Genomic DNA, 20,839 nt, shown 5'->3' with positions numbered 1-20,839 from the left:
TATTATTATTATTATTATTATTATTATTATTATTATTAAAATCTCAATTAAAATACCCCCCCTAGGGTCAACTGAATGTTCTGATGAAAGAAATGATACCATTGGTTCAATTTACAGAATTTTTGTAGAAAGTAGGATTGGATTACATTATTATTTTTCCCTCTCAAGATCGGCTGCACTGTGCAGCCATTGGCCAGTAGAACTAAGCTATATCATTACTCAGGAAGTACTGTAATAATGAAGGAATCAAATCTGTTTTGGTCTTAACAAAAGTAATCAATGCTTACGAGTCTTGTTCTGGCAAATTCATTACTGGATGCCTGGGACTGTTGTTGTAACTGTTGTAAACCAGCACTGCCAGGAATGTGTTTGGCCAGACCTTTGGATGCCTTACCACTCGCTTCTCCAACTGTGGATGGAATGGAATTTCATTAAATGGTCTTAAATAATAAAAATATATACACTTTAGAAAAATGAATATATTGCTGCTTGACGCTTGATGAAATAGATAACAATAGGGAATTGAATGGAAGATTCAATTTAATAAACGAAAACAGACAATGCAGACGTTTCGGGTTTCCCCTTTATCAACAAAACACAATGAATGAAATACTAAAGACGATTGAGAGATGTGAGAATGGCGTTGTTAGGGTAAATATCATTGTGTTTTGTTGATATAGTGGAAACCCAAACATCCACATTATCTGCTTTCATTTATTAAATTGAAGCTTCCTTTCAATTTCCTATGTTTTTTTTATCACTTTAGAAACATTAACACTAAACAACTGCAATTACTTTTTTCCTAAAGGACTCATGGAATGATCTTTAAAAATAACCAAAAAAAACACTTCTACCATGAGAAATGAGACACTAAAAAATGTATCTCTCTTTAAAAATTTTGATTGAAAAAAAAAAAATTTGGTTTCATGATTAGAAATAATCATTTTTAAAGTATTTTATTGAATATTTTCTTTACTCATTCTGTCCAATCCTTTAACAACTGATTCAAGCAGTTTTAATCTTACTTGGCACTTAACTTCCACTCCACCATAAAAAACCCCAAGTTATAAGGCAATCAACGCCACTACTCAGTTTCAGGAATCAACCGACTCACTGATATCAATCACAAATCTTTAGATCCAACACGAAAACATTAACGGCACTTACACAACTCCTCCCTGTCAAGCTGTGAGACACCTCCCCCAAACAGAGTCTTCAAGAAGCTTTGCTTTGGTGGTTCTGGCGTTTCTCGGGCTAAAAACAACTCCCCTATCATTTCACTTAGGTTTTCACTGGGTGAGAAGATGAAAGAAATAATAAAATGGTTTATGAATACGATATACACAATATGTCAGATATATATATATATATTTATTTTTTTTTAAAATGTGGCCATTGGGAAAACTTCTTAGCTACAAAATATAATAAAAAATGGATCACCTTTTTCTGTCTTTTTCTTTCAATCTTTGTTTTAGTATTGACAATAGGTAGTTGATGTTCAAACAATTTAAGTTAGGGAATGATCGGCTGCATTTATCAAGATTTATAATTTTTTTAATTAAAAAAAATAAAAAATAAATCAGATTTAGAAAATGAATAAGGATGGTTGATTAAATAATCTATTTTCAGTAAATTAGTCATTTAAAAAAATATAAAAAATAATGATGATGATAATAATAATAATAATAATAATAATAATAATAACAATAATAATAATAATAATAATACAATAATAATAATAATAATACAATAATAATAATAATAATAATAACAACAATAATAATAATAATAATAATAATAATAATAATAATAATAATAATAATAATAATAATAATGATAATAATAAAATTTTCTTACACAAGGATCAAGGGCAGTTGATTGACATTAATTTTGTAATTGAGATTAAGCAAGTTCAATATGACTTTCTCCGACATTTTCATAACTAGCGAATCACACAAATACTAGAGTAAAACATTGCAGTATTCACTAGTGCCCAATTAAAGGGATTCAAGCCTATACTGCATCTGATTTAAATGGCTTGTCATATTTTTCTTGGTAAACAGCGAGATTATAATCTAAAATAAAACTCCCAAATAACAGCAACAAACAATAAGGATGACGCAACAAATCTTCATCTGCTATTGGGACCCCCATGTCCTTATTTGTTGTCAAGTAAAATTTGAATTTGATCATGAAGAATGCTTCACTATTTATCTTTTTTAAATAAAAGAAAAGTCTTTAAATTTCATTCCTACTTACGAAATTTCAGAAGAATATGTAATTTTCTGTACTTCTGTAGGGGAACATAAAAACATTGCATGGCCACTATTGCTGAAACAGAAAGTTCTTGCAACCCTGAAATTTACAAAGAAAAAAAATATTGATACATTTGGGGGAAAAAAGAAAGAATAAAATGACATTTCTTGATACCATGTGTAAGGGACTCTCACCAATTTCCTGACAAATAATATTACAAATTTTAATTCCATCTCTGGTGTCATAAATGTGGGGCTTTGGTATCATGGGTGCCAGCAGGAAGAAGTGTTGAAACCTGAAACTAAAATCTCGACACTTTGCCAAACCTGAAAATGTTCCTACTGAAAATGCGGCCTAAGCTTTACTCTGCTATTAGGTTATTTTACTCAAAACACTGAAACCGGAGGTGAAAATTGAGTACCTGGCAGTTAACAGTGTTGACTTACATTCAATTTCACATTGTTATTTACTACATAAACTGGGATAAAATCAGACTCCTTTCAGTTAATGGCTCTAGAGGACTTTTATACCGAATCAAAAGCAAGGACCTCCTAAGAAAAGGGAAAAAAAAATTCTCAATGGGCACAGAAAAGCTGTTTGATCACCCTGAGAAGATAAAATGATGACACTACTGAAAGGGTTACCTGTAATCTGTAAGTGGAAGAAAATCAGCATCAAACAAAGGCTTGAGACTGGGCAAACTGAAGGCTAAGATATGCCCATTAGCCACATAACACAAAAGACATACACTATCTGGAAGTGGAAATAAACAACAAAACGAAACGTTAGTCACACTGTAAATTAAATATATCTAGCAAACTCCAACAAAATCATTAAAACCCTTTAAAACTGATTCAATTCCTTGACAAAATTAATTACTTAAATATTATAATAGACGACTAGGGAGAAGAAGAAGAAGAAGAAGAAGAAGAAGAAGAAGAAGAAGAAGAAGAAGAAGAAGAAGGAGAAGGAGAAGAAGAAGAAGAAGAAGAAGAAGAAGAAGAAGAAGAAAGAAGAAGAAGAAGAAGAAGAAGAAGAAGAAGAAAGAAGAAGAGGGAGGAGGAGGAGGAGGAGGAGGAGGAAGAGAAGAAGAAGAAGAAGAAGGAAAGAAGAAGAAGAAGAAGAAGAAGAAGAAGAAGAAGAAGAAGAAGAAGAAGAAGAAGAAGAAGAAGAAGAAGAAGAAGAAGAAGAAGAAGAAGAAGAAGAAGAAGAAGAAGAAGAGAGGAGGAGGAGGAGGAGGAGGAGGAGGAGGAGGAGGAGGAGGAGGAAGAAGAAGAAGAAGAAGAAGAAGAAGAAGAAGAAGAAGAAGAAGAAGAAGAAGAAGAAGAAGAAGAAGAAGAAGAAGAAGAAGAAGCAGAGGAAGAAGAAGAACTCCGGAAGTTAAAACATAATTAACTTCTTTTTTGTTTTGAGAGTCACACAAAAAAATCAGATGAAAAGCCCTCTGTTAGTGGCCTTTAAGCTAAAAAAAAGAAGAAAGAGATTAAAGTACACATTTTATTGTGAATAATAACACTTCATATTTTCTCACTCTTACCTCGCATAGCAACAATTTCAGCACGAACCACAAAGGAAGTTTCGGTGATCTTTACTTTGAAAGCACAGGTTTGGGAGGGTAATGAGATGGCCTGAAAAAGGAATAGACCAACATAATAATTTTCTCAAAAGAGAATGGTAAGTTGATCAATACATACCAAAAAATAAAAATAAAAAAAAAGATTATTATATCTATTAATTTCAAGATTTTACTTTTACTTAGTGATAAATATTGATACATACAAATAAATATTTTATTGAAAGCAAGTTTGAATTTGAAACAACCGTTGAACTCACTCTTGCTTGTTTTTCTGAACATAGGATGGCAAACTGTCGGTCATTGTTTATTTCAGTGGAGGAAGTCGGTGAAATCTTGGGTTTTAAATTGCTGACAGACATTTGCCCTGCAATGAGAGAAAACCAGAAAAAAGCCCAATTCAATCCTTGTACAAGATGCATTATCTACCTTCCCTTTTAAAAATGCATTCATTGACAGCAATGGCTTACATCAATGCAAACCTGTTTTATTTTAAAAGGTAGTTCTTTTGAAATCAGTTAAATTCACTGTAACAAGACGCTTAAATTTGCTGGCAACCCTTTGGGTAGGATGTTGAGTTGATCTATTGCAAATTATTTTTATGCCAGATATTATATGACATCTAGCTACCCAATGACTGAAGACGAAACAGAGTCAGCAGTAAAATTCAACTTTTTATTAATCTATTAATTAAATCTTTAGATGATTTTACATTAATATTATTATCATTATAATTATCATTATTATTATTATTATCATTATTATTGTTATTGTTCTTCTTCTTCTTTGTCTTATTATTATTATTATTGTTTGCTTTGCTTCATTATTGATTTTACTAACTTGATTTGTTGGAACTATATTCTTTTATGAGTTATATTGGCAATTGCCTAAAAATAAACTTTTGAATATATTACTGATATCAGGTGAGGAGCATATCCGACCTGAACCAAATTTACTGCTGTTCCCTGCTCCCAGTTACATTACAGTTTCAATTTCTTGATATTTCAGAAAAACTTTGTAAAAAAATAAATTGCAGTCAAGAACGTATATTAAGGGAAGGATTACACAACTCAGGTCTAAAAAACCTCTAGTGGAAGTCTTCTTACTTTTTTGTTACTTTAACTTTTCTGCTATCAGCTTGTATTGTCAGTGATTTTATCCTTTGTTTTGTATCCTTGTTGTTTCGCTAGAATTTAATGGTTAATTTTTTTGTACCAATGATGTTTACCTACATGCCTAATTTATGTCTTTACTTTTTACTTAGAAAAGTTAAATCAATTCTTTAAAAGATTGGTAAATGGCCTAAAATTGACGTGTACATATATGCAGTTCTGACATCCGAACCCACTTATGGGCCTAGTTCGACATTGTTTTAATGGACAATATTTTGCATAATTATTTTTAGAGATTTCCATTACAACAATGAGCTCCTAAGGAATTGGGTCATCAGATCTGCAAATAAGTGCATGACGCCTAAAATGCATTTTGAAAGTTGAAACAAAAACCTTCTCCCTTATCTTGATATACAACATACAACAACAATACTCACGTGTAGCCTTGTTGGAAAGCTTTTCTGTGTAGTCTTTGTTATCTCTGATTTCCCGCCACTGCTCTGTGAGAGCCGGGATGAGGACCCCTTTGAAGTCCAAGAATGACATGCATATAATGGATCCCTTCATTCGGTACAAAGAACCTGATTTTTTCCAAAGAGATAATAATTCATATCATCAAATATTTAATGATGATAATTTATTTAGGGGCGGGGGGTTACTTTATTTTTTATCATTTTGACCTTCTCTGGTAATTTATCATAACGTATTTTCAGATTTATATCTACCTTGGAGTGGAGTATCTTTGAATCTTTGATCAGGTTTTCCAGTCCAGCCACATATTAAAATTTTTTTTTTTTTTGGTGTGTTTTCAATCATCTAGTCAAAAACGAAAACCTGCTTCCTTGTTTATGACTGACTCAAGATCTTCACAACAATTTTCTCATGCGAGTGAAATGCAATTACAACAATAGTAACAATAATAAAAATGATAATAATTAGGATGATGATAATAATTATAGTTATAATAATAATAATATAATAATAATAATAACAATAATAATAATAATAATAATAATAATAATAATAATAATAATAAATAATAATAATAATAATAATAATAAATAATAATAATAATAATAATAATAATAATAATAATAATAATAATAATAATAATAATAATAATAATAATAATAATAATAATAATTAATAACAAAAACAAAAAAACGCAACAAAATACTGACCACTGGGAGAAACGATAACAGGCTGAGACAAGCGTTGATCTGCTTGTAGCACCAGGACTATCACTATGACAGAACCCAGACTTGTGCCGACCCAAAGGCATGGGGAAGTCTCATTGTCTGTGAGAAGAGAAAAGCAGTGAGATCTAATTAGTTATCTGAAAGAAAGAAAGCTAAACGACAAATTTTGAGATGGTTTAGTTGACATATCTTGTATTTTTGTCAAAAATTTACTGTTGCCAAGTGGTCTGTTTAAAAGAATCAACCATTGCAAGTTTATATCTTTTGAGTGACTGAATCGACTACTATGTGAGGCTATGTGGTGTGTGGTATGACACTCGGTTTTGGATCAGAAGGCCCTGGGTTTGAGCCTCGCTCAGCGCATAGTTGAGTCCTTGGAAGAGGCTCTTTACTCACATTCTCTCACCGTACTCAGGTCTCTCATCCGAAAAAATGGTAATATCCCTAACAGGTGTCATGTCACGTCCTACATGTTAAGTGTTGCTGTTAGCCAGGGACCCCTTGTAAAGCGCTTTGAGCACGTTTAGTGGATATTGCGCTATAAAAAAGCTCATTAAAAAAAAAAAGTACAATGAGTATTATATTGTAACATGCTCACCTGACTTCCTGGTGAAGGAGTCAGCAAAGACCAGACACTGAATGGCCTCTTTGGTGACATTCTCTAGACTCGACATGCTGGAGCTTCGAGAACGAGAAAACGACGTACCGTCTGTCTTGTCTATATCAGGAATTGATCATGGATGAAACAATAATATGCAATGGTTATAAATGAGTCAGTCACCAAACAACTGGCAAATCAGCCAATGATTTAAGATGTTTTATAAATAGCATATAATTTCAACTCAATTTTTCGTTTTTTTTAAACTTTCGAGTTTAACATTTATCACAATGTAAACGAAAGCTAGATTAATTTTACTTAGTACTTTAACATATTAAGAACTTAATCATTGGGGGAAAAATAACTATTAAAATCAATTTATTAAAATAAAACTAATATCACAATCTTCTTGTTGAGCCACATTAAAGAGAAGAGATGTGTTCATAATGACTGTTTCATATGTCGTAAACATATAAAATATATCATGGGTTCTTCCACTGACAATATAAAAATATTTGCACAATATTTTGATTAGAGTACAAATGTTAAATTGACAAGACTCTCGGCAGAGATGTTATTTCATGCTTTTAAAAATTAAATAAAAACATTTTCATAATCAGTAAAGCGATCGGGTATGTGTATTAAAGACTTGCCAAACCCAATTTGTCAAAAGATATTGAGAATTTAGTAGTCACTAGCGGTCTCACCAAAATTTCACTAAAGAAGACCACTTGTCGGTGAAATAAGTCTTGAATGAAACGCGACTTAATTCTTTTCCCAAAGGCTCAGACATTATTTGTCCTTAAGAGAATCAAAATCAGAAGAAAGTCAAACAATTCACTAAGTGGTTTCCTCTACGGTCCTAGACCATCTACTAAAAGCATTCACTAAAATATTAATCGCTGTAAAGTGAAAAATTGTAGTAAATGTGACAATTATGTAAATTCGTAACTGAGGTCTAAAATTGGCAGGAATATGAAAAATTCATAGGGGTTGACAAGTCTGATATCATACATAGGACACATCCACATGAACAAACAGCATCTCTTCACATCCTTTATACATCATAATGAACATCCCTTATGAACAATTATAAACATTGTTTACAATTCATGCTATCTGACAAGAATAAGTACTGTTTGGCATATGAAAGTATTGCTAATTCAAAATCAATTGTTATATTTATAAAATTTATAAAATAATCCAAATACATGGTGGCAAATATTATTTCGACATTTATTGTCTTGTAACTTATATTATTTTGGGATGGGAGGGGGTGGGGGTGTTGTAATATTTTTCTTATGTTTAGTAATACAAAATGAGAACAGATATTATAACAATTATATCAAACAAGGAGAATAAAAAAAACAGAGCGTGCATGAAATATGACCATCCCAAACAGTAGCACTAGAGGGAAGAATGAGAAGATTCAGATTCAGTGCTCAGAAAGCCATAAGCCATATAGCTGCAATAGACTTTTCTACATTTCAATATAATTTTTAAAAAAATAATTATCATTAGAACAGGATGCTGGAGATAAAGGTTGCTGAAAATGTGCTTCCATTAAAAATCAATTTTATTGTGATTATATTCATAAAGTTATTCAAAATGCAATGAAGATATGTTTTAAGGAATGATTGCTGCAGGTCCGTTCAACATGGCAGCAGCTTCTAATAGTGCTCACACTACTATGTTATGACGATCGACCCATTCTCCAAATTCCTTATCGCACTCGTGCACCGTCGCAAACCCGCCCGGAAGCTTCGTCACAACACACCGTTCAACTAGTTGCTCTGCGGTCAACATGGCAGCAGCCTCTTATGGTTCACACTATTATGTTATGATGATCGACCCAATCAGCAAAGTCCGGTCCGCATTCGTGCACCGTCGCAAACCCGCCTGGTAGCATCGTCACAACACACCTTTCGACTAGATGCTCTGCCGTCTCGGGTTCTTGCCCACAGCGTGGACATATTGGACAAGAAGTTAGACCCCACCAATGTAACGCACTTGCCGTTAGGCAGCTCCTCGACCGAAGCCGATTCGCAGCTACACAGTGTCTCCTCTTACTGGTATCAAAGCCTGGCAACTTCTCACCAAGCTTAGAGGAGTGTAGGTCCCCGCCCCCACGAGGGATTGAATTCATCCAAACCGACTTCCATCTCGTATGTGCAGCTCTATCCGTAGCTGACACCTGTTGGCACTGAGCTTCGGCTCCTTGTATTTTGCCTAAAGCTTCACTTATCTTTTATTGAATGGACAACACCAAAAAATGCCAAAGCGCCCCAGTCCAAAGATTAGGAGGTGATTGACAATAAGTTAAGTAAGTCAATTGCTGCAGTTAAAAATGCAAGATAATAGACAGCTATTTTTTTTTTTTGCATTATCCCATCACTAAATACAACCCCCCATCCTTCACTAAAGTCAACTCTAAGCCCCTCATGATTAGGATTGGAATTTTACATCTTGTTTTCAAAGAATTCAGAGGGAAACTAAAAGAGAGAATAATTCAGGCAGGACTTGTTGGATCTCTTCCCATAAGACACATGTTAAGAGTGTTTTTTGTATTACAATACAGGGAATCTGTTGTCATATCATTACCGATTTAGAGACATTGCAATTTTTGTAGTTCTAACCTCTGAGCGTGCTGTGCTCTTATCATGATGTAAACTAGTATTGTCATTTATTTGCTTTAAATTGACGCTAAGTCCAGTTGGCACTAATTATTGTAATTGGTTGTACTCCGGCATGTTTCATTGTATTTAAAAGTATGCCAAACTTTGTTCGCAAAGACAATTTTGTCTAATTAATCATTGAATTCAAACACATTCAACCCCCCCCCCCAAAAAAAAAAAAAACAACAAAAAAAAAAAAACAACTAACAAACCACAACACATTATTTTCCAACTGCTGACTACAAGAAAACTCATTGCATTTTGAGCAATTTAAAATCTTACATGCAGCAAAACATCCCGTACGCTATTGGAAACAGGAACTAGCTAAATAGAACCCATAGAAGCATCAGCATGTTTTGTTTAACGAGTTAACTGCCATACTCTGGAAAAAAATGTTTTGAAAAATTTGGACAGAAAACTTGTCCTTCAAATATCAATCGAGAAAAAAAGTTCCAGGTTTGAGAGTTTTTGCCAAGATGAGTTATTTAAATTGACTGATATTTGAAGGACGAGTTCTCTGGCCAAATTTTTAAATACATGTTTTTCCAGAGTATGATGGTCAACTGGTCAAGGGAGGTCATGTTTCATGTTGCTTTTCGCATCTGTTTTTTTTTTTTTTCCCCCTTACTACAGCATATGTGACATAGATAGCATGTCTTTTGACATTTAAATCTGAAAACAAAAATATTTACCAATATATAGCTAATCACGATAAAAACGATTCATTATCATATTTAGAAGTATACATATTAATGCTTGTAAAAAAAAGGAGGTTAGCAAAGAATCAAAACATGCATAACGACTCTTGTGAAAACACCAGAACATGAAATAAAGACTGAAATAAAGAGATTTTAAAACAACAAAACCAAAGGGGAAGTGATGTCATTGTGGAGCTAAATATATAAGAACAAAGAATAAAGAAATATATACATAAAATAAATTATAAACACTATAATCAAATGCAATCAAAAACTTCACATGTGTGTAGATAGGCATTAAAGCACAGATTTGTTTTATATTGCAAAAATAAATGGCTAGATCTATATTATGTTATTTTTGTGTTGTTCAAAGACAGAATAAGATAATAAAAGATAATCAATAAACAAAAGAGAAATTCTAGAATATTCATCTCTCGATTAAAGCAAGTGGGTGCAATTTATAATCTAAGCACATGTGATGTTATTTATCTGATCGACATTCATGAATATTACAGTCACGAGCCAAATGAATGGTATTCCTACTTTTTGTTGAAATGACTTTTTTTTTTCCCCTCCCCTAAAAAAATGCCATTATTTAATTAAAGTCAAGTTCTGTATTTTTCATGAACATCAGGACATTAAGTAGAGACCAGCCAACCCTTAGCAACTTGGAAATTCAAAAAGTTCGATAGTGCTTTTCTTTGGGGCTAACAATTTATCGACTACTCTCTTAAAAATTCTTGACTATCAAATTGCAAATCATGATGAACACAGGAAAGGCTTTTACTTTTAAGAAATATTAAAAGTAAGTGCAAGTTAAAAAAAAAAATCTGAAATCATGAGATAAGAATTGGCAGAACTCATTGAAAACACAAACCTAATATGAAGTCAAATCTATAATATATTTTTTTTCCCTCAAATAAAATAGTATTTACAGGAAAGAGTAAGAAGTATTGATTGATGTTCCAGCCCTTTATTTTGCATATTTTTTGTTGATTTTTTTTAAATTTGGTCTGTTATGCGATCAATGATGACAAGATGAGATGTGAATATATGAGTGGATTACTATCAATATTTTCTAATGAAGAATCATTGCCACTGTGTCAAGGCTGTTTTTGATGAAAATAAAAATGTCTCATGCACGAATCAAAACTATAATTCCACTTGCCAGCTCAGAAGAGAGGAGACAGGAAAATATGCCACAATTAAAAAAAAAAAAGATATTGTTAATAAATGTAGAGACCAGGACAACGAGAAGTTAAAAAAACAAACAAAACTATATATCTGTAGGCTACATCTCCGTATTTTTGGCAAAGATGATTTGGTAATCATACACATCCTATAGATCTGAGATGACAGTATTTACAAATGAGTTAAAAACAGAACATGACTTATATTCGAAGACTTACATTGTAAAATAAATTTATAGTATGGTTTTCTAATTTTTTGCTTTCGTTTTTTTATTCTTTTGTTTTTTTTTTTCTATTTGCGTCCACACAACAAGTTGAACAATATTCAAACTTTTTTCCAAAGGAGGGGGTGGGGGAAGAAACAGGGTAATAACATTATTTTCACATTTTGGTTCATTTTTTTTTTTCTTTTCAAACAGGTTTAATATTTGCATGCAAGCAAAAAAAAACCTGTGATAGCTGAGAGTATCAACTAAAATCACTACATTGGCCTAAACGCAAGATTAATGTTTTTCGAGCATTTTAAAGCCACAGCAAAAACACTTCGTTGCCTGGTAAGGCTTCCAGTTTTCGGACAAAACAACAACACAATGTAACTCAAATCACGAGAATAAAATTGGCATGCAAAATTAAAACTTAACGGGATGGGGATGGAAAGGCGAGATTTGAAAACAAAAAAATTCAACTGAAAGGAACAGAATACCCAAAACCAAAGTGATACAAAATTCGCGTAAATTTTCTTCTAAAAACTTTTTTGGGGGTTCAAGAAATACAAATAACAATAAAAATGGAAAAGAAACCTCGATCCTGAAACCAAAGAGAGACAACAACAATTCTATGGGGAAGTTGAATCATTCGTTTATTTATAGTTGAAGATGAAATGGAAAAGGACAATGAGAGTTTCTTGAGAATTAAACAGCAATACATTTGAGAGGAGCAAAAGAGAGGAGTAAGAGCAAAGAAAGCGGAAAAGAGAAAAGATAGCCACAAAGACAAAACTACTTTCATTCCCAGGAGATTCAAACCAAAGTTTTAAAGAGCAAAAAAACCCAAAAAACTTCCAAATTTTTAAGACCAAAAAATGATGTCTTCAGTTTGTGGTGACACATCTTTACAACAAATTTAAGAAAACAGATCTACAATTCCACTTCTAGGCATTACTTCTTATAAAAACGTTCCCAGCTGACTACCTCTCTTTTTCTCTCCCTCTGCCCCTCCCCCAAACCAGTTTAAAAAACAAACGACCCAGATAAAATTCTTTTTCACCTGCACTTAAGTTAAATAAAATTGGTTTTTACCTTATTCTATAACTAATTTGCCTTTTGATATGATTCCTATAATAATAACATAGTAGAAGTTAACAAACTTCCAATTTTATTTCAACCATGACAATGTACAGTGTTGTTCACGTAAAAGTCATAACACTTTATATCCATTCTTGCTGACATCAACATCTGAAGTTTGTCACAATTTTTCCGCATTTTTATTGTTACCAATACCTGGTAATATCATCAGTTTCAAGTAGGAACTTGTATCCAAAACTTTACAACCTTTTTTCTTTTCTTTTTTTTTTTTTTTTGGTTTAAGTGTGAACTAAAAATAATTTTAAAAAAAGTTGTGCTGGGTTTATGTCTATGGATGCTGGTTACTCTACATCAAACCTGCCCCCACCCCAGACTTACAATCATACTGACGCAAAAAATACAAGCTCATAAACATACATTAGAGATGCCCCTTGCTAAAAAAAAATTTAAAAGCCTTTTTACTCATTGGAATTATTATGCATTGAAATACCACTTTGTCATTCAGTTTGTTTTTGCTTGAATTACGAGCAATAAAGTAATAAAAGATCTGGAGTAATTTTGAAATTTCTTACTAAAGGGATAAAAATTAGAAGAAAGATGAGAACTTTATCAAATTTATGAGATTCAAATAAGTTTTGAGTAAACCATAACCACTTTTACCCACAACGAAAGATACCAATAAATAAAAAATAAATATAAGTAGACCAACAGTCACATGTTTGTTCAAAGAAAAAATGACAAGGTTTATTATATGTCACAGGTATGGGGAGACAAAAACAAGAACAGGAAGTTAATATCAAGAGCACCGGAGACTTTTTTTTCTTTTTTTTTTTTCTTCACATAGTGACATTATCATGCCTGGCCATTTTTGCACACCTCCACTAGAGAAAGGTTCGTCCATTGATGCCACACTGTGTACACGCTGTAATTTTCTTGCTCCTTGGGCCACCCTGGCAGCATTACCAACCCCACCGCCTCGGCGGGTATCGGCATACAGTTGTTTCCTGACGGCAGTTCGAATAACAGCGGATGTGGGACTCAGGCATTCACCGTTTATCTAAACATTTGGTGATGGGGTGGCAGTTGTTGTTGATGATATCAATAAATGAGAGGATGGAACAGGGATTGGGGGAAGAAGAAGGAGAAGAACAAAAAAAATTAAATTAAAAAAAAAAAGCTATACTGCCTCCCTTTCCATTCTCTAATCATGTTTTTCTATCTTTCTTTCTTTTTTCTTTTTTTGGTGATCCAGTGGTCGGTCTGCAGGATTTGAAGATGATGAAGAGAAACAAGAGTGTATGGCTGATTCACTGCTGCTGACAAATAAAGAAAACTTAAGGGGCAAAAAAAAAAAAACTGAAAAAAGTGAAAACATGAGAAATCAAGAAAGACTTAAACGGTGAAAGAATACCAGAATAATCACAATTCATTTATGATTGACATTTTTTCCATGTCAGTTGTAGATCGTCCTGTAATTTCAAGCGACCATCCTGACATCTTACTGACAGGTAAACTTCATTGGACAAACTAAACCAAACTATTTAAAGACAAAAGTCAACGTAACACAAAACAAAAACAAAAAACTGAACAGCTCTACAAGAAACCTTTCCTAATGATTATCACATATTCAATCAGTGATAGACTAACTATCCACCAGACATGCATAATTTACTAAATACTATAACATAAAGAGCTGGAGCTAGAGACATATGGAGTAAAGGCAGTCTCAGAAGCAAAGGTTAAAAACAACCCCATTTCTATTAAATAACTTTTTTTCCTTCATTTTTTATGAACTTGAAAATAAAATCCTATATTTTAAAAAAAATTGAAATATAACTGCTCGTGATATTTTTCCATTGTCCTTATGTTCCCTTTGGACGAAGATCAACCATTTGATGCCAGGCTGAGCACAAAATTGATGTAGCAGCACCAAAGATAATATTATTTGTCGAAAACTACAAAACACAAAGCAAGACAACAGTTAAAATATAGCGTCAAAGAGATGTGGTGGTCGGGCAGGCAATAAGAAGAACAATAGAAAATTAAGAACAAAAATTCAAGGAGGGGGGTATTGGGGGTTTGCAACGATTATTTCTAACATTTAGCAGCCAACATGTTAAAGCACATAGGGGTAAGTTTTACTACAGAATTTTAAACACGAACTCTGAGATCCACAAAGACTTTTGAAATATTAAGCTTCTATTAGTGTATAACGATTATTAGTTATGTTTTCCAAAAATTCATAAACCAAAAAAATTTTTTTTTGAATTAATGTTAGAATGGATATCAAAAAATAAAATAGAAACCACACTATGTTTTTACCTCAATGTTAAAAATAAAAAAGGTTAGCAAACCAAAAAAATAATTAGAACCTTCGAGTAGATGGATGGTAATGATGGTTGTAATGATGAAAGCAAAAGCGGGTGAGTTGCAAACTAAGGACTGAACCAAGTAAAAAAATGAATAACGACAGGGCTACATCCGCACTACTCTACAGCTCTATTGACAAAGTGGGAAATATAAAATCCAATGCATGAATGAATGGTCATGGCTCTTTCAGCAGGCTAAGTTCTTCACAGCTCTTCACAGCTAAAAAAATTAAATTATTCGAAAAACTTATTTCTTAAAGTTTTCTTTTCCTTTCTCTTAAACTTTCACAGTTTCGATCGTCAATTTTCAATGAAAACTGCTCATAAATTCTCTGATGGAAAATTTCCTCCATAGGTGTTTTCCAATGATCTCCCTAAATTTTATAATCTACACCTCCCAATAAAAATATCAATTCTTTTTTTTTTTCTTCTTCAGAGAAGACTTTGTTTTCAAAAAGCGTTTTGGTTTCTTAATTAATTATTTTTTTAAAAAATGAGTAGTATGACCGAATATGGAAATCATCATGCAAGGTGCATGTAATAGAGACAGAAGATAAATACTGATAATGCATTCATGCTTTGGCTTGTGTAAGAAGACCTGACACGTCCGTAAAGAAGGAGTAGAAAAAAGTGTGACGACGGAATTGAGCTCACCCTGAAAAAGAGACAAAAAACAAGATAGAGGTAGGTACGGGGTACTAATAACAACTTGACGATGTGACGACGGATGAGAGTAGTAGTTGTCGATAAAACACTTTGCCAAAGGAGGGAGGTTGGTTGGTTGAACATATTAAAATGACATAAGAATATAATATTCATAGCACAGGTCACAATCAGCCAATTCATGTGTGAGTGTGTGGTGGTGTGTGTTCAGTGTTTAGATGTGTGTTGTATATCTGATTGTGCACATAATGGCAGCTCACTGTGAAAAAAAATAAGGAAGTTTTTTTTTTAATCGTTTGCTTTTATAGGGGTAGACGATGACTAGATGACGACATGACGACGATGAAGTGCCATCCTGTAAATTTTTTTGGAGAACATCATGATTTGCTGTCTTATATAAAATGCATACAGAGAAAATCCATACCTAGAGAGGTAATGGAAGTTGACATGACAAATGTAAAATTATACCTAAAAAAAAAAAAAGAAGAAAAAAAATGTAATGAAAGGAGAAAATTGGATTGGTGCAACTCATGCGTCACTTGATGGTGATTGTTCAGAATTCAGTGCTGTGAAAAAGAATTAAATGAGTCAAAATGAACAAAGGAAATAATACAAAACAACAAAAGTGAAACTGAATCTGAAAAAAACAGAAGAAAACAAATGTCTGAAAAATAAAACAAAAAGAAAATGAAAATAAGATTGAACATTCAAGTAGTATGAACATAAGATACATACATACATACATACATACATACATATATATGGAAATAAATATATATGTATATATAATATTTAAGTTGATGTTGAACAAACAATAAAAGAAAGCCACCCTGTCTCAGCGTGGTAGAACAAGCTGTTAGTAAATATAACAAACACGAGCAACAAATGCTGTTGAGAGAAGGAAGCGTCAATAATTGCCTGGAGTTTGAACAAGAACAGTGAAAACAAATCATACCCATAAATGAGCAAAAAAAAAAAAAATCAATGTGGCTTTTTTTTTTTTTTTTTGGAGAAACATTTTTTTTTTTGGAGGGGGAGGGGGTAGCAGTACTGTTTTATGTTTGTACCTACCAAAGGCCCTTCTAGACTGCAACACATCTGACAAGAACATTTTTCTCATGCTCATTTTCTTGGCACCATCATCAGTGAGATCCAACACATCAATCTTTATCTTGCGATGATGTTGGTGTTGCTGCTCTTGAGACCGCTGGTGGTACAAGCGATTCGGAGACAACAGTTCCTTTTCTTTCTCTTCATCCTCATTAGACAACTTTCTGGATCCCAGAGCTCTAATTTTGACACTGACGCGTTGTAAGAAATTTTTACCACCACTAACCCCAACAGCCTGTCCGCTCCCATCTACAGCTGCTTCGTAATGCATACCCATGTCTTGTGGTTCTTCGCTGTAGTCAACTGTTACAAAATCTCCAAAAGACAATTGCCTCCTGTCATCTCTAGACTTCAAATCACAGTCTGATTGAGAGTGTCCAATACTTTCCTTCGTATTGTCTTCATCCTCTTCTCCCTCAACATCTTTTTTATCAATCTCTGAGGCATCTTTATTCTTCCTCTTCTTTTCTTTCTTTTTATGAATCTTTTTCATTAGCCAGTTCTCCTTCTTCGTATTCTCCTCCCCTGCCTCACATTGATCACTCTGATCCACACTGGTGCCTGTCTTTATCACAGCGGGTATGACATTTTCTGTATTTTGTTCTGTGCTATTATTATAATTCAGATATGGATCTGAAGAAGCCTTTAGACCCATTTTATCTGATTCTTCTTCTGGACCTGGGCCACAGATTGAAAGAGTTCTGGAGTCCGATTGCGTCCGCACAGCTTTACATTTTTTTCGCGCTTCAAGAGGGGATGAGGAATCTTTATCACCGGATGGTAAATCTCCTGTGCTTACACTTTTGGGTTTGGATGGAGACCCTGGTGAAAGGAGTGTAGGATTTTTATGAAAGAACATATCAGGGTTGTTGCAATCGGTTAAGTCTTTACTCTCACTGGTGGATCTGGGCAGGCATATGATCGGTGGTATAGGAAGATGGGGGGAAGAGTTATCTAGAACAACAACTTTTGTATTACTGCTACTAACACTACTATCATTATCACAGGGCATTGCACTTGAGGGACTGGTAACTCCGCTACTCTCCTTGCTCGGAGATGTCGGCAAGTCTAGAGCTGGTTGATGAACTAAACCTCTTTGTCGATTTTTATGTTTTGTTCTAGGAGGAGCCACAGGATTTTCCTGTGATTGTGAAAGTGACGACGGGGATTCTGAGAGTGACAGCTCTTCTTTTGGAAAATGGTCTTCTTTGAAAGGACTCAGCGGGCTTCCTACTCTCTCGGGAGATTTACTCGTTTGTGATTCAGTGGATGAAGATCTCTTTTCTCCTCCCAATATGCTCGCGATAAGGGAGGGTGACTTTCTCTCTTCACGAGGACTAGAATCGGTTTGGGGAGAGGATGAAGAGGTTAAAAGATTGGAAAAAGAAATCTCAGGAGGTGAAAGGGATGCTGTGGTACATTCCTGTTGTAGATGGGGTTGCTGCTGCTGCTGTTGGGGATGCTGGTGGTCTGGATAGTTGAGAGATTTTGATTTGCCAACAATAGAATGAGACTTGTAAGCGGCAGCCACGGCTTCTATAGACTTAATTTTAGGAGGGGGTGGGATGGGTGGGGGTTGAGATTTAGCCTTGGTCAGTGGTGGATGGTTTTGTAGTTGCTGTTGCTGTTGTTGTTGTTGCTGACCACTACGACTACTAACTCCAACAAAGTCGTGAGTAGGGGGAGCCACGGTCAAAGGGGTAGGAGGAGGGGGGTTGGGAGGGCTACATGGCATATGGCTGGTAGCAGACTGAAAGCAACAAGGGAACAAAAGAGTAGAAGCATTTGTTTAGTAAAAAAAAAAAAAAAGAAAAAATAATAATAATGTAAAAAATATATATATATATATTTACATATGTAACATAAATAAATAACAATTAACAAATAGTTGGAACCACAAACTAAACAAGTAGTCAAGGACGTATGAATGGTGTGTCACAGACTCACTGGTTGACTCATGAAATGACTGCACAATTGACAGTACAAAATGGAATTAGAATAGAAAATAATATCAATCCATGGCATCTAAACTTTACAAATACACTTATCAAGGACAACTCTACTGTAGAATCATCTTTGACACTTACATAAAACATAAAACATGAACTTTAAAAAAAAAATTTTTTTTAATGAATTATTGTAAATGGTAGTTAAAAAAAAAATCACAGTCATTAATAATTTAAAAATTTAATATTTTGTTTTGAAAAACAAAAAGTTTTTTTCTGTAGTTTAATGAAAAAAAAAATTAGAATGATTCTAAATTCAAGGAAAATGACATAGATATAACTTAGACTGAACGAAATAATGTGAAAAATGAGAGGAAAAAAATGTAGAAAAAATATGTGTGTTGTTTTTTCTTTAATTTTCAGCACACAATAACAAAAATCTTAAAAAATAAATTCTTTGGTTATACAACAAATTAAAAAAAAAAAAAAACAAAAAAACATAACAAAACTAAAAAAAAAACAAACCGGCTAAAATAATCAACACTGAACTAAATGAAAGACAAGACACAGCTTGAAAAACTACCACTAAATGAGAAACTACGACGATGACGATGACAACACATGTGTAGAATCAAATTATGGCTGTTTTCTTCAAATTCAAACTCCCGTGAAATCAATATTGTCTTGCTGCATTGGAGGGAATAATCAGCTCAAGGCAAGGAAGGACCAAAGCAATGTGTAACCATATTGACAAACTCAATTTCTGCTCATAATAATTTGTTGCTGTTGTTGTTGTTGTTGAAAATTAGACACTTATTCTAATGTTTCTTCCTAAGTAAATAAATAAATTTAAATAAAAATGAAATTGTCATTATTACTGAGATTTTGTTCTGGGTTTACTATACTATTGATCCTGGGGTAGTTTTGGTCCTTAGAAGACTGGCAAAAATCTGTTTGGCATCTTAAGAGATTTCCAGCGAGCTACTTGTACAAAATTACATTTTCTGATAAGAGTGTTGCGCAATAGGATGCATTATAGACAGACTGTTCTTACCTTTATTTTTTAAAATTAAAAAGAAATTCTTTGGGGAACAAAAGGTAAATAAAATGCTTGGTTCTTTATATGTGACCCATTTACTAGAAATAAAGGGAATAAGGGTGTTCAAGTTCAAAAGATAAATTACCCGTCACTGCAAATTATATACAATTATGTGGGGAGATAGATAGATAGATAGGTAGATAGATAGATAGATAGATAGATAGATAGATAGATAGATAGATAGATAGATAGATAGATAGATAGATAGATAGAGAGAGAGAGAGAGAGAGAGAGAGAAAGAGAGAGAGAGACACAGAGAGAGAAAGATGACAGATGCTAAACAAAGGCTGCATAAAAAGAATGATGATAATGATGAAAACAATGCACCTTATTCAATAACAATCCCCTGTATAAGACAATCATCATTTCTCTGGCAAACCATGAAATTTTTACACTACTCGCCACTTTTTACATGAATGAAACACAGCTTTTGTCTTGTTAATGGGAATAAAAACGAGAGGCTGAGTGAGCAATTCTTCGACAACTTAATCATATCACATCAGACAGCTTGTTTTTGCATGGCTTATGAAAGTAGCTAAGACAAATCATAATCTTATTCAACTTTAAACGACACATTGAGAAATGACTTAATTTTTTTATAAAACAGAAATAATCTGTCACTGAGAACAAAATTCTGCGAGTTAAAATATAGTTGATCCATTCTTTTTACTGCAAGTAAGAAAAAAAAAGAGCTTTCACAAATTAAAATTTTGTCAGTACTTCTGCACAATATTTTGCTTCTAAATTTTTATTCTCTTAAAATGATGACATTTATTTCAAAAATTCATTTATGAAACAGAAATAATCTGACACAAAATATAAAATTCTGTGAGTTTCAACATAGTTGATCCGTTCTTTTTACTACAAGTAAGAAAAAAAGCTTTCACAAATTAAAAACTTTGTCAGCACTTCTGCACAAAAATTTGTCTCTAAAATTATTTTTTTCTTTTATATTGATGAGATCCATTTCTAAAGAAAAGTAAACTCAAAAAAAAATAAAATTATTTTATCATTATTTCATTTTTTTTTTTTTTTTGGGACGTTCTG

At 33.1% G+C, this 20,839-nt stretch overlaps 1 protein-coding gene across 4 annotated transcripts in view; it reads right to left on the bottom strand.

Moving 5' to 3' along the window:
- Positions 1-20,839, bottom strand: part of LOC144967289 (syntaxin-binding protein 5-like) — a 91,447-nt gene that overhangs the window by 1,955 nt on the left and 68,653 nt on the right. For all 4 annotated transcript variants that reach the window (XM_078904348.1, XM_078904345.1, XM_078904347.1 and 1 more), the window contains exons 20-29: positions 16,709-18,497; positions 6,739-6,858; positions 6,123-6,239; positions 5,379-5,522; positions 4,090-4,196; positions 3,794-3,884; positions 2,901-3,009; positions 2,260-2,355; positions 1,168-1,292; positions 288-409 (exon numbers count right to left, since the gene is read on the bottom strand). In XM_078904348.1, the coding sequence (XP_078760474.1) occupies positions 288-409; positions 1,168-1,292; positions 2,260-2,355; positions 2,901-3,009; positions 3,794-3,884; positions 4,090-4,196; positions 5,379-5,522; positions 6,123-6,239; positions 6,739-6,858; positions 16,709-18,497 (2,820 nt within the window). The remainder of the gene's footprint in view (positions 1-287; positions 410-1,167; positions 1,293-2,259; positions 2,356-2,900; positions 3,010-3,793; positions 3,885-4,089; positions 4,197-5,378; positions 5,523-6,122; positions 6,240-6,738; positions 6,859-16,708; positions 18,498-20,839) is intronic.

This window comes from Berghia stephanieae, chromosome 3 (assembly GCF_034508935.2).
Source record: "Berghia stephanieae isolate SIO BIC M18660-M18661 chromosome 3, UCSD_Bste_1.3, whole genome shotgun sequence".
NCBI lineage: Eukaryota > Metazoa > Mollusca > Gastropoda > Nudibranchia > Aeolidiidae > Berghia > Berghia stephanieae.
Note: the sequence above shows the minus strand (reverse complement) of the source record. Positions and strands in the feature narration are given on the sequence as shown.